Source organism: Gossypium arboreum, chromosome 1 (genome assembly GCF_025698485.1).
Source record: "Gossypium arboreum isolate Shixiya-1 chromosome 1, ASM2569848v2, whole genome shotgun sequence".
Lineage (NCBI taxonomy): Eukaryota > Viridiplantae > Streptophyta > Magnoliopsida > Malvales > Malvaceae > Gossypium > Gossypium arboreum.
In genome coordinates this window covers 113354641-113377377 of record NC_069070.1, presented here as the reverse complement: position 1 = coordinate 113377377, position 22737 = coordinate 113354641, and the positions used below count along the sequence as shown (strand labels likewise).

The following is a 22737-nucleotide window of genomic DNA, read 5'->3' as shown; positions in this document are numbered from 1 at the left end:
TAGTTCACTGATTATCTAAAATTTAATTAATATTAAGTTGTATTATATTATCGAATTGTGATGCAAGAAGATAACTTATATTACTAGTCAATCTAAATTGTTCATAGTCCATAGAATTAGATTGAGCAAATTACTTATGTTAGGACCATCATGTCACATATAAATCCAATTGAGGAAATAGCTTGTACGGAGTAACAATACATCTGGCAAAATCCAAGTTGAATCATATGTTTGTTTATAAATTTATTCATTTGTGACATTTATCTTTAGATATTCATCATAACTAAGGCTACCTTGAGTGTTACTCTCTTTGGGGTGTATGATGGAGATGTAAGTTACTCTATACCCAAAAATTTTAAACATATTAATCGAACTATGAATAAAGTGTTAAAAGATATGTTAAAATTTTTAATTGGCCACTTTTAAATGATTCTATTTTCCCAATAAAAATGTGTGCAACTTAGACCAAGTCTTATACTCAGACCATTTCCACATCAATGTTTATTATGCGCAGTTGATTGACCCTTAAAACCAAAATAGGATGCTAAATATTCACTTTCCTTGTCTTCAAATTCTGTTTTGAGAGAAGTGGAAAAATCTTCACATTTGGAGTCATAGTCATAGATGCCAAGGCCAAGGCCAAGGCCAAAGCCGAAGCTTATTTTAATATTCTTGTGCTTGTTAATTTTTGTCCACCAAATCCAACGTTTCGCTTCCTTGGGAGTTTTTTTTCTTTTCTTTTTTTTTAATGGGCGTAGAGAATGCGAAAAAAAAAAATACAAATCAAATTCCTTTTTGGGTCAATATTACTAGCTTGTTCAAGTCAAAGTCAGTCAATTAAGTCAAATAAATATAATAAATGGGTTGGGAACATCTGCTTTCTTATGACTACTATTTATTTTAAAACAATTTTCTTGTTCCCTCATTGGATGGATAATAAGGAATAACGCGTCTACAGTAGGATCAACGCTTTCTGACATTTGAACTTTTCTTAATATAATAACTGATTGGCATAAACACAAATTTAATCTTGAACGTTCACCTATTTTCTCATTTTAATTTTAAATTTTTTTATCACTTTAGTCCTCAACTTTTAAATTTTAATTAAATTATTTTCTTTTCAACTGAAAAATTGACTTAAACTGATTAAATTTTAATAGTATTAGCGTAGTAACCCTCGTTGTAGTCCATGTGCTTTTTATTCCTAACACATTGGTCTTTTCTGAATTTTTAAATAATTTTATTATTTTTAAAACTTTTCTAACTATAAATTGTCACATGAGTGATCATATCAACACTATCAATTTTAAATAATTCAACTAACTTTTCATATAAAAAGTGATTTATTAAATTTTAAAAATTAAAAGTAGAAATGATAAGAAATTAGGATTAGAGAGTAAATTTTCCATAATGCATGTGATAAAATTATGATAAAAAATATAAAATTGCATTCGAGCGTGATTAGTGCATGACTCCTGTTTATAGAGGAAGGTTCAATTTTTATAAATAAAAATAATTTCTCCTAAAAATAAAGACATTCTTACATATAGAGAAATCATAAATATAATTAATAAATTATAAGTTTCAGCTCAATTTAATGATTATTTCTACACTATTATTAAAATCATTGATTTAATTTGATATCGATATTAAATTAAATAACCAAAATACAACAAAAAAAAACAAAACTATAAAAAAAAAGATAATTATGTATTTTTATAAAAATTAGATTTACATAAAAAAATTTGAAATATACTAAAAAACCTATCACTAAATAAATTACACCTTTAATTTAAGTTTAATATTTTTAAATATGAAAAATATTCGATACACAAATAAAATTAGATGTTGACAAATATCTTATAACAATATAATAAAATATTAAAATGAGATATTTAAAAAAATCACAATCTCAATTTTTAAAATTATTTATGCAATAAAATATATATTATTAATTTACCGAATACTCAAAAGTTTAATTATTTTCCGTTTTGAGAAATATATATTCACTAACGTCACATGTGGGTGGAAATTGGAAATTCTAGTATAATACAAAACGAAAAGGTTTTATATTAGGTTAAAATATTCTCTCAGTCCTTATATTCCGATAAAATTAATATTCAACCATTATACTGGAAAAGTTAAAATTTAAGTATTTCAATTATTTAGATTTAAAATTACAATCCAATCATTAAAATTATAAGTATTTTCTATCAAAATTTGTCAATTTGACATGTTGATTAATTTGTCTTCATATGATATGTTATATGCTTGACGAAAAATAAGCATGTTAAGTTAGCAAATTTTATAAAAACTATCGATAACGATAATAATTGGAGTAGAATTTTTAAATTTTATAAGTATAAGAAACTAATTTTCAAATTTTATAGAAGTATAATAACTAATAGTAGAATTTAGCCTTTATATTATTAATTAGTATTTATTACACATTAAAAATGCTTTTCATTTAAGTGTATGAATAGCACATTAATTAACAATGACTAGTGTTTCCTACTTCCCCCTTCATAACGGAGCCTATAAAGAAGCAAAATCGCCACTCCTTCCATTATAAAGAAGAAAAGAAAAAAAAAAAAAACTAACTTTTTTCCTTCGTTTTCTCCGGTTTTGCGAGACTTTCTCTCTCCAAACGAGCACTTTCTGCCGTATATCTTCGCTATATTCTCAAACCCATCAATTTTGACACCTTTTCTCCTTTATAAACAAATCCCCCTCCCTTTTTTTTTTTTTTGTTTTTTAAATCGCATCGCATGAACTTAAACTACTTTATTATGTAAAAATAAAATGAAAAAAACGGCTAGTAGTTTTTGCATGTGTTTCGTTCCAGTTGTTTCGGATAACGGTTTGATGATTGGTAAAGGATCGAAGAAGTCATCATCGTTTTCGTTGTCAGAAGTTAAAACGCTTCATTTTCCGGCGGCGAACGTGGTGGATTCCGGCGAAAAAGACAAAGATGGTGTGGGTTCTTTTGGTCGGAAAAATAAATCCGGTCGTCAGAGTCTATCTCGTTATGTCAAAGCCGTCTTCTTTGGAACTTCCCTGGTCAGTTCTGTTTTGCCTTTTGCATCATTTCATGTCATTGTTGTTTAATTTTAGTACATAGATTTTGTCTCTTCTAGTTCTTTTTGATAATTGAAACTAAAAATAGAAACTTACTTAAGTCAAGACCATGCCATTTAAATTTATTTTAATAATTTAAACTTAATCCAGCAATTACTTTGTTTAGAAGGATTACGTCTAAATTTATAAATTTATATTTTTGAGAAAAAAGTTTTACTTTTTAATAAAGTGTAGTTATTTAATTTGTTAATTATTTTGTTTCCGTTTTTAATAATAATTTGAAAAAAATAATTCAATTGTGTGCTCTTGATAAGGAAACTTCCACTCCTTGAAAATTCAACCTGCATGTGCTTCACTGATTCAAAATTACAGTCAAGTTTTTACCTTTTTTTTTTTGACTTATTTGTAAGTCAATATTGGTTGATTTTGTTTATATATATATATATATATATATATATATATATATATATAAACTTGAAATTATAAATTGAAAAAAATTGTATACTTTAAATTTTAGACTTGTTGAATGTTTGAATGGAGTTTTAATTTTGGGAATTTACATATAGATGAAGAAAATGCGGAGTAAAAAATACAAATTTAAATCCAAATTCAAATCTGAATGGTTGAATTCAATGCACAACAATAATGTGACAATTGAGGACGTTGATCACTCGACAAGAAGCATGTCTTCCAAGTTTTCATCTTGTTTATCAAAATCAAGTTTGAGTACCAATTCATCATCAACAACATTATCATCATCTTCATCATCATCATCATTAAGGACATCGTCAGGCCGTTTATCTTCAGCATCACTGCCCTATGATTCGAAGCCATTGATGTCCAAAACTGTGGGAAACAATGGTGTGGAAGGAAAGCTTGGAAAGGGCAATGGAAAGGGGCGCCATGGTTTCAATGTTGGTGTATGTTGTTTGCTTCTCGTTAGCCTATTGGTTTTGGTCATATGGGGTAAAGTTTGTGCCATTTTCTGCACCTCCGCCGTGCTCGTCTTTGCGAACCGGTTGGTCACTTCTATTAAACAAGGTCCATCGGATAACATTGCGGTTGATCATCGTATACCCGAGATTGGTTCGGAACAGTACAAGAAGAAGATTATCATGGAAGGGTTGCTAGAAAGGAACCATATTCGAAATTTATATTGATATGTATTTACTTTTGCAATTTTGTCCATGTTATTTCAATTTGTAATATCAGGTTTTAGAGTCTCATAGGAAATGCCAATTGTACAAATATGTGCATAGTGCTATAAAATGGGAACAGCTTGATACGTAATTGATAGCATGCATTATTTAACTACCAAATTCTGGCATGCAATTTTGTCTTGGTTTGTTTATTTTACTTGACAGGAATTGGGATTTGGGATTAATAAGAGTAGATGCTGACACTAAAAAGTAAGCAACAAAATGCTAAAGAATATGGACATTCTATGAAATATATCGGTGTTTGAAATTTTATATAATTTGTTATAACAATTAACTTATGCAACGTGTTTGAAATAAATAATCCGTAATTGATGTGGAAAGCCATTAGGGATGGAGGTATAGGGGTGATATTTGAGCAGAGTGAAGGTGATATCATAGATCTTGTGTACCCCTTTGATCTCAGAAGAGAGTGCTTTACTTTATAAGTGTAGGTGATGGAGTGGCGGGTTGTTTGCTAGGAACATTGTTGAAGTCAATACGTGACTAGTCAAAACATCAATACCATTAAGGAGGTGACGAATTGATGGGTATTGATAGGAGATCTTTCCTAGATATCTTTCAACGAGGCTATGAGGTTGAGCTTCGTCGAGTTACACCTTCAGGCGTAGGCATCAAGTGGTTCGACAAGGAGAAGATATGTTAAGGGTGGTATAATAATTGCCCTTTAATTATTATATTGGATTTTAGGTGTTTTAGTTTTTAGTATATTTTCAATCAAAATTTAGTTAATAATTTTTTTTTAACTTTTTGGTGAAAATGTCACCAAAAAAAAAGTAAAAGTGTAAAAAAGACCTAATTACACAATTTAAATGTTGAGGGTTAATTTTTTTCAAAAAAAAAATGTTGAGGGTTAATTTTTTTTTTAGAATTAAGATTAAATTGACATAATGTATAAATATTAAGAGTTAAAGTTGCTATTATGCCAACTTTAAAAGCTACCGATTCATTTTCCATTAGCCATTTAATAGGGTAAACAAAAAGACAAAATCAAATAGTTAAGTGACCATTTTATAATTTTCATAATAAAATGACCAAATAAGAAAATTATCAAAATTAAATTACTAATGTAATTTGCCCTATTAATCTTAATTGCTATATCCATTATTTAAATTATTTTTATGAAGTATTTATATTTAATACTTTTTAATAAATACAAGTACAAAAATTTGAGTTAAAAACTTGGAAAAAAGTCAATGCCTAATACATTTCTAAATTAAAAAAAGAAAGTTGTTTATTAGTTTAGTTATTACTTGCTACTTTATTTGACTAAATGATAAGAAAATATCCATTTCTTAAAAAAAATTTACGGAAATGAGCCATTTTATTCAAAAATGATTGGAAAGGATTGATTTTACTAAAATGTGCTGAGCTGACGTCATTTCAAGGGAAACGCAGAAAAGCGCATCTAGCTCAGCGCTTTTTTCCCTAATGACCAGTAAAATACGCCCACATCAGTGTGCTTTAGTAAAGTGCTTCCACGTAGGCACGCTTTTGCCCGTGCTTCAACGGTCAACTCTAGCGGCTATTTGAGCTAGCCGTTAGACCCCAATGGTAAAAAAAAAAAGTATAACCCCCTACACATTTCTCACAATTCTCTTCCAAATCTCTCAAATAATCTCTTAAATTATTTTCCTAAATTCTATTTTTATCTAAATTATTCTTTTTATTATTTTTTATTATTAATTTCAAGAAATAATATTTTTATTAAATATTTGTTCATGTTCAATTATATATTTAGCAATGGCTTGGTCTCTAATCAGTATAGATAACAAGCACATCTCCGTCAACCAATTGCAAATGGTAAGAATAAATTGTAATAATTTTTTTTATTTCATCGTTATAATTAAACTTAATATTTTTTTATAACTTTTATGTAAATAAGCGAAAGATCAAATTTTGCAATGTCATATTCGTAATCTACCCGGTCCTCCATGAACGTTGATTGAAACATACTTGAGGGAAGCTGATTTTTTACACGTAGCTTTTGTAGGCCAGGGGTGTAAGTTGAACCTGAAACTCATAAGCACATTAGTGGAGAGGTGAAGACTTGAGACGCACACATTCCATCTTCCATGCGATGAGTGTACTATCACCCTAGAGGACGTGCAATTATAGTTAGGGTTATCCATGGACGGGTCGGTAGTAACCAGTCTGTTCAATCTGCTGATTGGGGAGCCGTATGTTACGATTTTTTTAGTGTGGTTTCAAATACGATTTACGGAGGTCGGATTGAAATGGCCTAGTTACGAAATAATTTCGCAGAGCTAGCAGAGGATTCTACTGAAGAGAGAAGAGAACGATACGCTCAGGCGTACATCCTTCAGATTATCGGGTGTATTCTAATACCGGATAAGTTACAAAACCTTGTACATCTAAGGTGGCTGCTAAAACTCATCGATTTTAGAGGAGTTGATGAACTCAATTGGGGGTCCGTCGTGTTGGCGACATTGTACCGGTAGATGTGTCTAGTGACAAAACCAGAAAAAATCAAAATTTGTGGTTTCCTTTTACTATTACAATCATGAGCTCAATATTGTTTTCTATTATTATGTCCTCGAGTGGACTACCCATATACATTACCAATTGTAACAAGGTAAAATTCAGTAGATATTACCATTATTAAATTGATTTAAAATAAAATTATTATGCTAATAAGTTATTTAAATAGGTAGAACCGTGCCTCAAGTCACGTGGGATTACCTACCGAGCTTGAAGATTTACAGCTTCTATTAAACCAACGATAAAAAACGGATGCATGTATTTATTTAATGTTGAACTATATACAAATAACATAGTCGATTTTGTATTTACTATTCAGTAGTATATATATAATTAATGTTTTGATCACATTCATATAGTTGTAATGGACACCCTACGAGGACCAGGCAGTAATTCCTGATGAATTCTTTGTAAATAACAACGCCTGGCACGTTAAGTTCTCATTGGTAGTATACGCTACTGTCAAGATGCACTAGGCAGATAGAGTGTTGCAGTAGTTCAGATTCTAGAAATCGATTCTCGTGGCATCTCATGAGTTTGATGGTCTACATCGTATCGACTTATGGAAACTGGATACGAATTGGTTAGTATTTCACTCGCAATACATCAACATGTGAAATAATTGGTATGATTTTTTACCTACTCGCAACGCAATTCTCATTCCGGAGTTAGCATGTGATTTGGATTACATGCCATGGTTTAGGATCCATGGCAAGCCATATTTGTTAAGGGAAGAGGCAAGGTATCAACGTCCCTAAATGATTAGGCCACAATGGGCCCCTCTAAATCTAAGGGGTGGTAAGGTGGGCCCTTCATCAGCACCCATGCAAGAATCAGCCTCAACGGCCTCAGCACCGTCGTCCTCACCATACCCCATTCAGTATGTACCGTCTTATTATGGTCCGTATCCTAACCCTTTTATTTTCACACAAGCACAAAGTGTTGCACCATATTTTTTGCTCCTAATATTTTGTCAGGTTGGACTGTTGGTCATCCATCTCAACCGAGACAGAAAGAAATTTTAGTCGTCTGCTTTCTCCCTCGTTGTTATTGCAAATGCAATTGGAAGGATCCTCCAATTACCATCCTATGCCACAGCCAACAATAGCCAATGGATATATCACCATACATGAAAGTGTCATCTATTTGTACCAATGGCTTGCAATACTGGAATACATCTTAGCATTGCTTTAAGGTCCAAAACAGAAGCTTGAACACTCGGCACCCACGAAGCAAGTGATCATTGTAGTACGTGAGACCCGTTTCAAGATCTATTACTTAACTTGGTACATACCTCTCCAGCACCTGACACCACTGCCATACCTTGTTGTATGATGCGTCCCACCCACTGTGCATCTTCTCTAAAGCCTTTTGCTTAGCTATTCACGCCTTGCAGTACGAAGGTGTGCAGTTCAATTAGCTACGAATATTGACAATTAAAATCAGCACAACAGTCTTCAGATCCACTTTCACATTGATAGTATTAATCCCGCCATCATATTTGAATCCAGCTTCGGATGATCTCGTGAAACACCTGTAAACCCACGAGTACGTTAAATTAATTAGAAATAACCCTAAACGTAAATAAAACCCTAATAACCCAATGATATTGTACCAGAAACAACATATGTATATGGATCAGTGAACTTTTTTAATGTCTATAACCCCATCTTCTTAACAGAATTCATGATTTTCCAGAAGCAGCTATTGTCTCACATTGCACACTTCTCCTCTAACTTCTTAGATTTGGATTTAACCACGTGGAAGTTAACCCCGTTCTTGATGTTGTATCGCTGCAAGGAAATTATCTTTACTGAAAAACTCCCTAGCCACTTCCAAATCACCCTAATCCAACAATACACTTCCATGGTCAGGCCTCATGTATGGTAGTTCTGCAAACTCCAACGCATCCTCTATCGAAAGATCGACATTATGCATGTGGGCTGGCGGTGAGTATACCGTGAATCATGGATCTTCTTCTTCTTCTTCATTTTCACCCTTCACCATCTTCAGGTTTAGTTTGAATAGACTTCGGTTCAGAAAATAATATAACTTTTTAACTATCGACACCAGGCTCCCAGGGTGGATCTACATCAAATTCATTGCCATCTTTGTTTTCTAACCCACCATCATCTGCCTTGTTGGAGGTCCCCTCACCAGTGGACATCTTAAGGAGTACATCATCCCTTCCCGTGTACGTTTTGGAACGTTAAATCACATGTTAGTTGACAACCATTGGAAGATAAAGCCATTCCTAGTGAATATTTCCAGCGTTGAACATCAACCCACCGATATGCATGTCTCATCCACTAATTGAGTGTCATATAGAATTCGTGTATTCCATTCTACCACCAAAACCTGATGGTTATGTATTCTGCCTTCGACATTGAAATCTAAGGCTGAGATGGATGAGTGTCTTCCCATTGATGATTCTGGGATATTATAATAGAAATTTTCTAATAAAGTGGTTGTACTATCGACATTTTTTACTGTTCTCTCCTTTAGAATAGGAAGAGATGTTGAAGTCGTAAGTTGAAGAGATGTTGAAGTCGCAAGTCCTTTATCTGGTCTTGAAAATTCCACATATAACTCAAGAAACGGTGATCCATTTTCAAGGTGCGTCTACACCATCGCCTCCAAGTCTTAAGCACCTTTGATGTCAAATGAGTCATATCTCATGGGATCGACCGAAACACAAAATTGATACTTAATAGACGAAACTTTTATTGCCATAGATTCGAAGATTTTTTGCCTAATTGTTTTACTAAGTTCTATCAACTCTATATTCTGGTTAAAAGCTAGTCGCGTTGTGTTCTCTGATAAAAAATCATGTCGTTTTCGGTGTCACGAACCTCACTATCATAATAAATAATAGCTCTAATTCATCCACTCATTTTCAAGCAATTTATCTACTGAGAGAAATTCGAAACACGAAAAAATTAACATGAAAAATGAAAACATTATGCAATAAATATAATGTTTCATATAAATATTAACATGAAAAATCAACTTATACCTTCAACCCCAACTTCTATTCTTCTGAACTTCTTTAATTTCTATTGCTCCAACTTAAGCCATCAGAGGCTAAAACATGGGTCATTTATAGCCTAAGGAATAGCATCTCACTCCTTTCTGTAAATGCCCCAGATAGTGGGGGTTGAAATTTGTAGAGAAAAATGCTCCAAGTAGAACACACTATCAGAAGCAATACTGAAAAGGGCGTCCAAGTGGAAATGTTTTCAAAACTTTTGCTAACTGTGCATCCTACTTGAGCCTTTTTCTCTACAAAACTCAACCCATCTCGTCAAAATTATTTCTTCAAAACGCATCCCCCAAAAATTATTTTTTTAGAACCCATCTCATATAAATTATTTTTTTTTAAATGCCTAAACCCTAAAAACTAAATAAAACCCTAAATCTAAACACTTAAATTTTTTTTAAAAATTTAAACCCTAACCTTAGTTTTATAATCCATAAACCCTAACCCTAAACTAAACACTTAAAAATTAAAAAACCCTAATTGGCATTGGGAAAACACGGGCAAAAATGTGTCTACTTGGAAGCGTTTTACTAAAGAGCGCAGGCGTGGGTGCGTTTTATTGGTCATCAAGGAAAAAAACATTGAGTTGGATGCATTTTTCTGCGTTTCCCCTAAAAATGACGCCAGCTCAGTGCATTTTAGGGAAATCGAGCCTTTCCAGTAATATTTTAACAAAACAACCCATTTTCGTAATTTTTTTTTCCAAATGGGCTTTTTCTGGTCATTTAGTCCCTTTATTTTTTTCACTAGCCTTTCTTTTCCTACAATGCACTTTCATTTTTCTTTATCATTTTTATTTTTGAAAGGAAATATTGTCGACAAAATTATTTATATTTCTTGTAGCACTAAAATTTGTTTTTTTCTATTACTTTATTTCAATAAAAATTATTTAATAATTCAAAATCTTAAAATGCATATATAATTTTTTGATAAGATAAATTAACAAAATCATATTTATTATAGTTATATAATTAATATAAGTTAACGAAAGTAAACAACTATACTTTAAACAATACTATAAATTTAAGAAAACATAATATTAATAATGTATTATTATTTAATATAAATATATAAGTATTTTTTATGCATTTGATTTTTAATAAAATTGTTTTTTCTTTTTTTTGAAAAGAAAGGGGGACGACCATGTGAAGAAAAGCAAATGGAGGTGTTCAGGAATGCATTGAAAGATTTTGGGTTGTCTAATATTGGTTTTATGGGACAGTGGTTTACTTAGGAAATGGGCCGAATACCGAATTCGAATATTAGAGAATGCTTAGATCGATGTGTGATTACCCTTAATTGGAGAGATATTTCCCTAGACACTTGTGTTCGGCACTTATGTCACTCTTTCTCATAGCATTACTAGCTATTAATTGATATTGGTTTTAACTCTGGGAAAAGAGGCTCAAAGTTGGTGCAAGACAGGTTTAGATTTGAGGCGATTTGGACTTTGGAAGCATTTATAGAGGAAGAGATTAGACGTGTGTAGGACAACAATAAAGGGGATGTGTCGATCAAACTTTCAATTTTAGAAGCAAAACTAAATAGATGGAGTAGAAATATGGTGGGAAGTAGATAGCGTCATTTGACACATATGTAGTAACGACTTTTAAATTTGAATGATATGGATCCGAATATTGATGTCTTGAATGAACTCACTGACTTAAGGATTGCCATGAGTTTAGAAATTGAAAGAGGAAAGTTATTGGGAACAAAGGGTGCAGATAAATTTATTGACTAAAGGCGATAGGAACACAATATTTTTTCATAATTTTGCGTCCCAAAATAAGCGCATCAATCAAATTCGTAGGCTAGAATATAAATTTAGTGCTCATCAAGAGAATGGTGATATTATGCTATGTATTGCAAAGAATTATTTCCTGGATTTATTCACTAGCCAAAGTCGACAAGACCCAACTCATTTATTATTAGGAGTACGACATTTGATTACTAATGAGATGAATTAATTGCTTTATGCACTTTTTACAAAAAAAAAAAAAGATTCTTGCCACTGATAAAAGTATAAGCCCCACCAAAGCTTCAAGTAATGATGATTTTCCTACTATATTTTATTAGAATTTTTCCACATTAATGGTACGAATGTTGGTAACTACTGTTTGGCCTCTTTGAATGGAGATATAGTTTTGGATGATATAAATAAAATAAATATTGTGCTTATTCCCAAAAAATGTGATCTTACCAGTAGGATTGACTTTTGACCTATCCATCTATATAACATTTTTTCCAAAGTTATTGTTAATTGCTTTTGGTTAGTGTTAGACATTTTTATCGATGAAGTCCAGAGTGCTTTTGTGTCAGGTTGACTTATTTCAAATAACATTCTTGTCGCATATAAGGTCCTGCACAATTTTAAAAGACGTAATACAAATAATAATTGATTATTTACTCTAAATTTGGATATGAGCAAGGCTTATGAAAGGGTTGAGTGGCATTTTCTTGATGACATGATTAGGAGGTTTGGTTTGAATTCACATTGGATTGATCTAATCTTGTGTTGTGTTACATCAATGTCCTATTTTGTAACAATCTGGTTTCTAGTGGTATCAGAAATTACAGTTTTAAGACCTTTTTTCCGTAACTCAAGTCCATAAATATTAAATAAAGATATTTATAAAATTATTATATAGATGAATTAAAACTTGGATAGTCAATTTAGTAGAAATTGTGATTAATTAGGGCATACAGACTAAACTGTAAAGTCTAATTATTGTAGATTTTTAATTAGGAAATAGTTTGGAGACTTAAATTGCAATTAACCAAAGGTTCAAAACAACAATTAGACCATGTTAAAGTTAGTGTTAGTGGACGGTATGATTATATAGCCATAAATTTAAGAAAATTAAGGTTTGTTTAATTAAAATACGATTAATTAAGTTAATTAGCAAATTAATATTAATATATAAGTGGAATTTCGGTGGAAGGAGAGATAAACTCATATTTTCCAATCGATTATAAGAAAAGAAGAACTACTTAAAGCCATTGTTAGGGTTTTAAAACTTTAGGTCCTTAATTCAAGTAAGTCCCTAGCCATTTTCATTAATATTTATAGATTTTTTTATCTTGGAAACTTGATTAAGCTAACCCAAGGATCATTTTGCTCAATTGGTGAAGTTTTGATGAGATTGCATTGTTGAGAATTGAATGATTTAGGTGTTAAATTGATAGAAATTAAGCTTAGTTTTAGAAAAAGACTAAATTGTAAAGCTTAATTGCAAGTTTTGTACATTAATGACCAAACTGAATAAAATTAAAAAATATTATGAAATTTCGGTATGAATAGAATGTAGAATGTCCCTAATGAATATATGTGAAATCAAATTTTAATCTTAAGGCCTAAATCGAAAGTTATGTTTGTCCCGAATTTAGGGACTAAATTAAATAAATTGTAAAATATGCTTGTAATTGTGATTGGTTCTAATTTGAATGGAATTCGATAATACTAAATTTTTTATGTTTTTATTTGGCTAACATTGACAGAAAACCGTCGAGAGGGGAATGAAAATCAAAAGTCGACAACGAATAGTTTAGAAAATTCGATTTATATTCCTATGATTCAGAAACCACTTATTTTTTGCATGTGCATGTCATTTTACATTATATGGTGTTGAGATGAGTTTTTATTAGATTATTGAATTTAATTGCTATGATTTAGATTGAATATCGAGAAAGGAACTAAATTGAATAGAATAGAAAGTTATATGAATTGATTAATATGCGATAATTTGTATGAAATTGAGTTGAAATATGTTGTTTATATGATGATTTAATGAATTCATGATTTATTTGGATATTATTTTAACTTTATATAATGAATCGGTAATTTGGTTACCCTATTAGCTATTCGGGCTGAGTCGGATATAGTTGGCATCTCATAATGTTAGTGTAATAACTAGTTTTCAGTGGTATTAAAAACGATGGTTTCAGAATCTCGTTTTTCAATAATTGAGTCTATAAATATTATAAACTAATATTTATTAGTGTATGTTTGTGTTATATTGAATTTCGGCCTAATAATTCTATTGAATCAATAGTTAATTAAAGTATGAGGATTAAATCGTAAAAGTGGTAAAATTTTAATCACTGTGAATTTTTATTCAATTTAGGGACAAATGGAGACATTGGGCCCATTTTTATTATTGAATAGTGGATGATGATGCCATCTTCCACTTATTTTTGCTTAATGATAATTAAGTTAAGTTAATTAAGGTTTAAGCTAAACTAATTAAGATTTATTAATTTAATCGTAGTATAAAAGATAAAATAAAGAAAAAATTTTGCCATTTTTCCTTTCTTGTCTTCCTCCATCGTTTTTACAAGAGAAAAATAGGGTTTAGGGATTTTCAAGCTTTAGTCCCTCAATTGGTAAGTGATTTCAAGCCTATTTCTTGTAATTTTTTTTTAGATCTCCAGAGCTTAATTTAGCTAGCCTAGGGATTAATTTGTGAAACTGTTAATGTTTTCAAAAGTTTTCATTGTTGAATCTTGAAGCTTTTAATACTAATTGTTAGATTTTAAGCTTAGATATGAAAATTGACTAATTTGTAAAATGAAATTTGTTAGTTTTGAACAGAAGGACTAAAATGTGAATATTTCTAAATTAATATGAAAGTGATGTAATTATTGTTAAGATAAGGCTATAGAATAATGGAATTGAGATCGATTTCAAAATCTAAGCTCAAATTTTAAAGTTATAGCAATTTTTAGGGATTAAATTAAATAAAATGTAAAAATTTAGGGAGCATTTGAAAATTGAATTTGATCTGTTACATGCAGTCAATAAACTGTTATAAGATTATTGGAATTAATAAATTGAATTGAACTAAATAATTGTATAGATCGAGATTTGGACCAAATAGTAAATAATCACGGAAAAGGCAAATTAGTAGATTAGTCCTTGACATCTTGTTAATTGTTGATTTTTTTTGGTAAGTTCATATGATATATGTGTATATTTAATTGTTACATACTTGTAATGTGAATAGGTGTATGATTAATATATTTTGAATTGTTTACAAAACGGTACAAAATGTGAGATTTGGACTGAACTAAAAAGATATGTTGATATCTGCTTAAAGTAATGCTTAAAGTAATGCCCATGTGAACATAGTAAAGAATATGATACAGTTGGCATGCCAGTAGGGTTAGTTGAGCACATAGTAAAGAATATGATATAGTTGGCATGCCAGTAGGGTTAGTTGAGCGCTTTTATGGGTTTGCACTTTGATGTCTCTGTACAACACTATGGTGCTTTCTGGTGCGGTGCAGTACCTGTGTATCTAAATTTCTTTACTAAGGTTCATCAGGCTAAATGGTTAAACAAATGGAGTAGTGATATTGACATGGTATAAGCTTGATAAGTATATGGTTAAGTTTTGGATTGACTAAGTGAATGATGTTCAAATGTTGTATAATGATGGATATATATATGTTATAAGTGAACTTATCATATGGTATGCTAAATGAGAACTCACCTTGTGAAATTGTATTGCTATGATTAGGTCTAATTGTCAAGTTGATTAAATTGTTGTATATAAGTGTAATATGAGGTAAGTTAATTTTTTGTATTTATGAACTTACTAAGCATTTGAAATGCTTACTCTGTTTATTTTCCGTTTCTGTAGTGGTCATTTTGTGGAACGCATCAATCGGATTAACTCGAAGTTCACACTCCAGCTTCTGACTCGATAGACTCCAAAACGTTCTAAATTTGGTTATGTGTCATGCATATAGGTAATGTTATGTATATGTGTGTACCTTGAACGTTGGTATTTTGGATCTTGAATGTGGCTTGTATTTTGAATGGTAAATGTTATGTACTTAAATGTAAATGTTTGTAATGTGTTAGGTTATAGATGAAGCACTTGAATGTAAAAGTTAATGTTGATGTATGAGTAATTGAAGTTGCATAGGATGACATGGCTAGGTAAGGTACATAGTGGTTAGATGCAAGATTGGTTGATAGATGAATGAGTATGAATTCAAATGATGTATAATTTAATTGGTATGAATTGTATAGATGAGAATTGTACGTTTGAGTGCTATTTGAGGCATGTTAATATAGTTGTTTGAATATGATTTAGTTGAGGTATTTTGATATGTTTTAAGTTGAAAATATGTAGGTGGGATGTGCACCTAAGGCTCTAATTGAGATGCCTTTGATTTAAGCATGAAAAGGTGCAAAAAATGTGACAGTTTTTACCTTCTAGCAAAAAGTATTGATACCTTATGAAAAAGTACCGGTACTTTACCAAATTATTATGATTTAAAAACAACAAAATGCCAATTTGGTATTGATACCATTATCAAGTATCGCAACTTATCCTCAAGGATCAATACTTTCTAAAGGTATCGATACAAATTGACTCGTATTCAAATTTTAAAAAATGGCAGAATGCCAAAAAGGTGTTGATACTAAATTTGGTATCGATACTTTTTAATAGGGGTATCGATATTTTATTCCAAGAATCAATACTTGTGAATTTCACTCTGATTTTTGAAATATCGAAGCTGAAAATGGTATCGATACCTAAGGTGGGTATTGATACATATTGTCAAATTTTTGGAAAGTTTTTAATATGGTCCTTTTTCATGCTCAAGTTAACTTAAGAGACTTTGTAAGCTCGAATGAGTATCAGTTTTGTTTATAAATCATATTGTTCATGGAATTATGAAATGAATTTATGATTAAGTGAATTAACGTTTTAACCTTTTTCTTTCGGCTTATCATTAACATCAATAATACCCCTAGCTTTGCAAAGAAACGGTATGTACATTTCGTTTCCCTCGATTAGATCATGTATTTCCATAATATTTTAATTCCACAAAAATCTTTAGTTCGATAAAACAATCTTTTACGATTCTTGTCAAACCTCTTGTTAATCTTGTCGAATCTTGAAATCAACCATTAATTCTTGTGTATATGTCATTTAAAGGACTTAACTTAGGTGAATCGGACCGGAACCAAGCATGAGGAACATCGATTGAACCCTCAACAAAAGGTATGTATTCTTTTTCAAGTGAATCGGGGCAAACTGTGCCTAGGATTACGGCCACTATAACAGCCCGTTTTTAGTCAAATTGGAACAGTAGTTACGGGACCACAAATCTGAGGTTAAAATATTTATTTTATTATTATTTTAAGGTCTACAGCATGAATATATGATTGTATGAAAGTTTCGTTTAGAAATTTTATTGTTTGAATGCTCAATTCGATAAAAAGGACTAAATCGCGTAAAGTGCAAAAGTGTTGTTCTAATAGTTAAAGGTATCTATTAGCTATGGATTATAAAGTAAAGGTCCTTATGTGATGAATAATCCATTAACTTACTTAGTGGACAATTTTGGACATTAAATAGATAATATTAATAGTTTTATACTAAGGTTAATTAGGTAAATATGTTAATAAACCAAAATAAACAAAACCCAAATTACCAAATTTATCAATAAACCCTAACCCAAATACAAAATAGGCCCGTTGGCCTAAAACCTAAACTAAGTTTTCAGTAAACTAGAAAACCCTAGGTCCTTATGAGCCGCTCCTCCATGTGCGCCGCTCCTCCATGTGCGCCGTACTCCAGCTCCAGTGTGCACACCGCTCAAGGCTCGCCAACTCCTCTACCACACCTGCAAAACGAAAGCAAAAAAAAGAAACCAAGACAGAAGGTAGGAACACGAAAAGCAAAAGGACTAGCAAAATAGATGGTGATTTTGTAACATTCTTAGCTATAAGAAGCCATTTTCAAACGGATGTAAGAGGGAGGGGGATTAATAAAAAAAAAACCAAAAGCAGATTGTAGAAGAGAAAAAAGAGAAAACAGAGAATATTAAACAATCAAAAAAGCGAAGCAATCAAAAAAGGGGAAAAAGGTTGAACTCCATTCTCTCATTTCTGTTTCTTTATATCTTTGATTTTTTTTATTATTTAAATCAGTTTTAAAACAAATAAGGGAGAAATGATGAAAGAAAATACTTACCCGAGCCTTGAATCGTTGGTGTATCGTCGGAGTTCTTCTCCGTTAAAACCGAATCCAACAAAGGTGGGAACTTTCTTTTTGATTCTTCATGATGGGAAGTGTCAGATCCTTGAATATGGATCTAAATGGGGTTAAAGAACGAGAAAACCACCCTCCGTCGACCACCGTTTGCGGTGGCTACATGGCGGCTAGGGTTTGGTCTACTTAGGGCTCGCACAAATGGGGAAAAGAGGGAGTGTTTCTGACTTTTTTTTTTAGAAAAGGAAGAAGAATAATTGAAAAAAAACTTAAAACTGGTTTAAATGATGAAGTAAAAAACGGTGTTTCAGATCATTGGGCTATTTGCCACTTTGATCCTTCCGTTTCTATGAGATTGTCGACCTAATCCTTTTCTTCCTTTTGATTTTTTTTTTTAGATTTTGCCCCAAGGTTTTGTGTCTGATTCATTTTAGTCCTGCGTGAAACAGTGCGCCAAGAATTTAAGGGTTAATTTCCGAATCAGTCCCCATTATTTTTTCACGTGTTCATTTAAACCTAGATTGATGTTTTGTTAGTTTTTCCCTTTCAATCCATACCCAAATTCTATTCCGATTTGCATTTCTATCCTTAATCTTTTAGTTTCATCTTTTGTATATTGTTCATTTATAAAGTGCCTATTCATTTTAATTTATTTCATGTGTTTTAAGTTATGTTTATATAATTTATTGCAAACTGTCTTACTACATAAAATTGTTCATGCTATTTACCTTAAATTACTTTATGTATATAGTGCTTGTTTATTTATTTTATATACATATATCCCGCATGTTTCAAAGTCCATATTATTATCACCATCATTATTATCTTTTCGCTTTATTACTATTATTATATTATTGCTAATAGTATTATCATATTATTTAATTAGTTTATATTGATTTCATCATATTATATATATATATATATATATATATATTATATTCATTTGCATTATTATTACTATTATTATTGTATGTATTTTTGAACATATCACGTACTTTATATTATTACCAATTTTAAATATTTTCTATATATATCATTTTTTTAAATCATCTTTATTTTGAGATTTTTATATGTATCTTCGTATTTTTAGATTATTACATGTATACGCATATATATATATATTTATTTATTTTAAATATTTTTCTATGCATTATCTTACCTCAAATTTCTCTTTTCACATTATTCATTCTAAATATTTTATCGTCATTTGAGTTAAACCATCTTATATATTATCTATTTTTATATGTTATTCAATTATACTATTTTATATGAAAACTATTTTAAATTCTTTTTATTATTTGTCGTGAACCTTTTATTATTATTAATTTTAAAACTTTATATGTTACCTATTTCAAGCTTTTATATATATTATTTTGGATTTTTATACATATATTTTATTTAAATTATTCTTGTACAATATTTATTTTAAATTTCTCTTTTACATATTAAAATACTCTTTTATAAGTTATTTTAAAAGGTCCTTTTATTTTGTGTATTATTCATCGTGATTTGTTTAGCATATTGTATATTTGAAATTTGTTTTATATATTATTTCATTTCAAATTGTTTTACATTTTATTCATGTTAGATCTTTTTCATACCTCGTTTATTTTGAATCATTCTTTAGTATTATGATTTTAAATCTTAATTATTTCATTTGTTATCAATTTTAAACTCTTACCCTATTTACTTTGAATCGTTTTTCGCATGTTATTTTATGTTGTTTGTCTTTGATTATCAATTGGTGTTAAAAAGTAATATACATTGTGAGTATTGCCATTACGTACTAGAAATTATTCATTAACATCTCCATATTACAACGTTCATTAATATTGTATCCAGTTCATGTTTCATTATTCCATGCTCCATTTTGCACTTTTGGTTTTCCTTAGCCCGAATCATGTTGTGTACCAAAATCCAATGTATTTGTACAATATAGACCTATGTGTTTTATTCAAAACAAAATGAACGCGCATAATCAAATGCTATACTTATTATTATTCAAAAAAAAATAATATTTCAAAATAAGGTAATGTTTCGTGTTTTGGAACATCGAAGAATTGTGCCCTAACTTACGGGTTTTTGGTTCTCTCGATTGATTCTAAATAGCTAAATATCCTCTTGAATTTTAAAATACACAGGATTCCAATTAAAGTTAAAGACAACCTTGCGCTCGGGGATTCATGGTATTGTATCCTAACTTACGGGATGTGATACTCCAATATCTTGAGATAAGGAAACCTTTAAATCATTTTGAGCTAATTCAAGTGTTTTTTTTAAATCGATGTTAGTAAAGAGGGATCGTATTTTAAATCCATTCCTGATTTTCAACTTTTGACATTAAGACACTAACTAATCAATTTGGTACCAGTTTTTGGGCGTGTCGAGGGTACTAATCCTTCCTCACACGTAACCGACTCCCGAACCCATTCTCTCAAGTTTCGTAGACCAAAAAAAAATATCATTTTAATGAACTAAAACGTTTTATTAAAATAAGGGTGATCCGATCACACCTAATAAAGATCGGTGGCGACTCCCGTTCTATTTTTCACTTTCAAATAAAGTCGATTCCCGTTTTTCAAAAAATGATTTCGACAAAAGTGATCATCTTTTATTGTTCTTTCAACTAAAATTTGGGAAAAGAAAATGTTTATGGAAGCCATTAGGGTTGGGCAACTTCAAGCTTAAATTGGTGAGTGATTTTTACCCGGTTTTTAATGATTTCTATGTTTTTGAGATCGTTGCAACTAAGTCTAGCTAGCCCAGGGACTATTTTGAAAAATTGTTAAAGATTTTGAATGTTTTTTGTGAATTATACAAGTTTTATAAAATAATTTTTAGTGAAAATGCAAATTGGGGATTAAATTGTGAAATGTGGAAAATTTGTGGTTAAAATTAAAATAAATAAAAAAATATGGGCTGCTAGGGTATAATAGTAATTTGGCTAGCATGGGTTAGTTCTAAATTGCATTATTTGTGTTTTTATGAAATAAGGAGTAAATTGTAAAAGTGGTGAAATAATAGGGAAAAATGTGTAAAAGTTCTTTAAAGTGTGTTTTGGACTAAATTGAATAGAGAGATTATTAAATAAGCTAAATTTGATATTATATAGATCAAGAAAAGCGAAAATCGGAGTTAGATCGGGGGAAAAACAAAGTTATCGACTAATTGAATTGTGTCATCGTTTTTACATCTGAGGTAAGTTCATATATTATAAGTTTTAATACAAATGTATTTCATATGCTTTGATATTGCATAAATTATGAATACGAGACTATGGATATGATCAATATTGAACCTTAGGAATAGTTTAGGATACTAGTGACATGTCATTAAGGGATACATTGAGTTGGCTTCGGTTCATGATATTAGCACTTTGGGTGCTAGTTATACTGATTTGGCTTCGAGCCATGAATATCGGCTGATTTGGCTTCGAGCCATGATATCAGTATTTTGAACATAAGCTACCTTGATTTGGCTTCGAGCCATGGTATAAGTACTTAGTGTGCGAGACTCTTGAGTATTCAATTTCTATTCTGAATGGTTCAACCGGTAAACAAAAGATGTGATTGAGTATGAGAATGATATGAGATGGTACAAGTATGTACGTGACACGTATACGTTTTGGTTCAAAGAAACTTGTGAAGAATGTGATAAATATCATAATTGTGTATATGAAAAGTTTGTTAACTAATATATGCTAAATGTTGATATATTCAAATTGTTGAATTATAATCTTGAGATTGAATTGAGTTTATTTTATACGAACTTACTAAGCTTTATAGCTTACTTTGTTTATTTATTCGTATTTTATAGTGTTATCAAGCTAGCTCGAATTCGGGGATCGTCAGAGATCGCTTCACACTATCCACCTATCACTTGGTACCTACGAACTTTGGTATTTTAAGTATATGGCATGTATAGGGATTTGGTCTTTTTGGTATATGTATTTTGGCCATTTGTGTTGGCTTATTTTGTCTAAGATGGTGATGTATATATATATATATGTTAATGCTCTGTATTGATGAGTTCATAATTGCTTGTGATAGGTAATATGGTTGTTAAATGGTTGATATTAGATATGAATTGTACTTGTGAATTGGTGCAAAATGATGTATGTTTGGGAAAGGTTTAGTTAATTGATTCGTATATGTGTATTTGGTATGTTTTGAATGAGTAAAACATGAGTTTATAAGCATGTTGGTTGCTAGTATTGAAAATGATATGATTTAGCCTTGATTGTGGTTAAGTTAGATGTTTATTTATGCTATGAATTTGTACCATTTGGGTTGTGTAGGTACATGCAAATTTGGGTGGAAAATTGGCTTGGTAAATAGCTATTTTTGTCCAAAAGGGGCAGAAACACGGGCTTGTGTCTTAGTCGTGTGCAATACACGGTCAGGTTACACGGCTGTGTGCCCTTGGTGTTGAATTAAAAATCAAGCCAATATACTCCACACGACCTCACACACGAGCGTGTGACATGACCGTCTGGCATAAGTCAGTATACCCTACAAGTTTGGCACAACCTAACACACGGCCTGACACACGGGCGTGTATTACCATTTTTAATGCACACGGCCTAGCCACACGGGCGTGTGTGTTGGCTGTATGACCCAAATCAAAGAGTTACACGGGGTCGAACAAGGACTAGGACACGACCATGTGATCCCATTTCGAATGTCCACGCGGCTTATTGCACAGACCTGTCTTTGGCCTTATAAGACACACGACTGGGCCACACGGGCGTGTGTCCTTTGTTTTCAAGAAAATTTTCTAAGTTTTGTAAAAAAAATTCTTAAGTTATTGATTTAGTCCTGAACCACTCCCAAAGTATGTTTAAGGCCTCGTAGGCTCGTAATAGGGACAACGTGATTGTATTTGATTG

At 31.0% G+C, this 22737-nt stretch overlaps 1 protein-coding gene and 1 long non-coding RNA gene across 2 annotated transcripts; one reads left to right on the top strand and one right to left on the bottom strand.

The window, feature by feature from the left end:
• The first annotated feature begins 2656 nt into the window (after positions 1-2656).
• On the top strand, positions 2657-4391 carry LOC108482725 (uncharacterized). Its single transcript, XM_017785843.2, has 2 exons — positions 2657-3060; positions 3645-4391. Exons 1-2 carry the CDS (start codon positions 2803-2805, stop codon positions 4236-4238), a joined length of 852 nt encoding a protein of 283 aa, XP_017641332.1. The 5' UTR covers positions 2657-2802; the 3' UTR covers positions 4239-4391.
• A 12835-nt stretch (positions 4392-17226) lies between these two features.
• Positions 17227-18071, bottom strand: LOC128286745 (uncharacterized). The gene is made up of 2 exons (XR_008277434.1): positions 17832-18071; positions 17227-17481 (listed from the first exon to the last, which is right to left on the bottom strand). It is a non-coding gene; the product is annotated as an uncharacterized LOC128286745 (long non-coding RNA).
• Between the last annotated feature and the right edge of the window lie 4666 nt (positions 18072-22737).

Coding starts and splice junctions, on each gene's coding strand:
- LOC108482725 (XM_017785843.2), top strand. CDS start 2,803: ATGAAAAAAACGGCTAGTAGTTTTTGCATGTGTTTCGTTCCAGTTGTT. Junction 3,061..3,644: donor TCTTCTTTGGAACTTCCCTG/GTCAGTTCTGTT, acceptor ATTTACATATAG/ATGAAGAAAATGCGGAGTAA.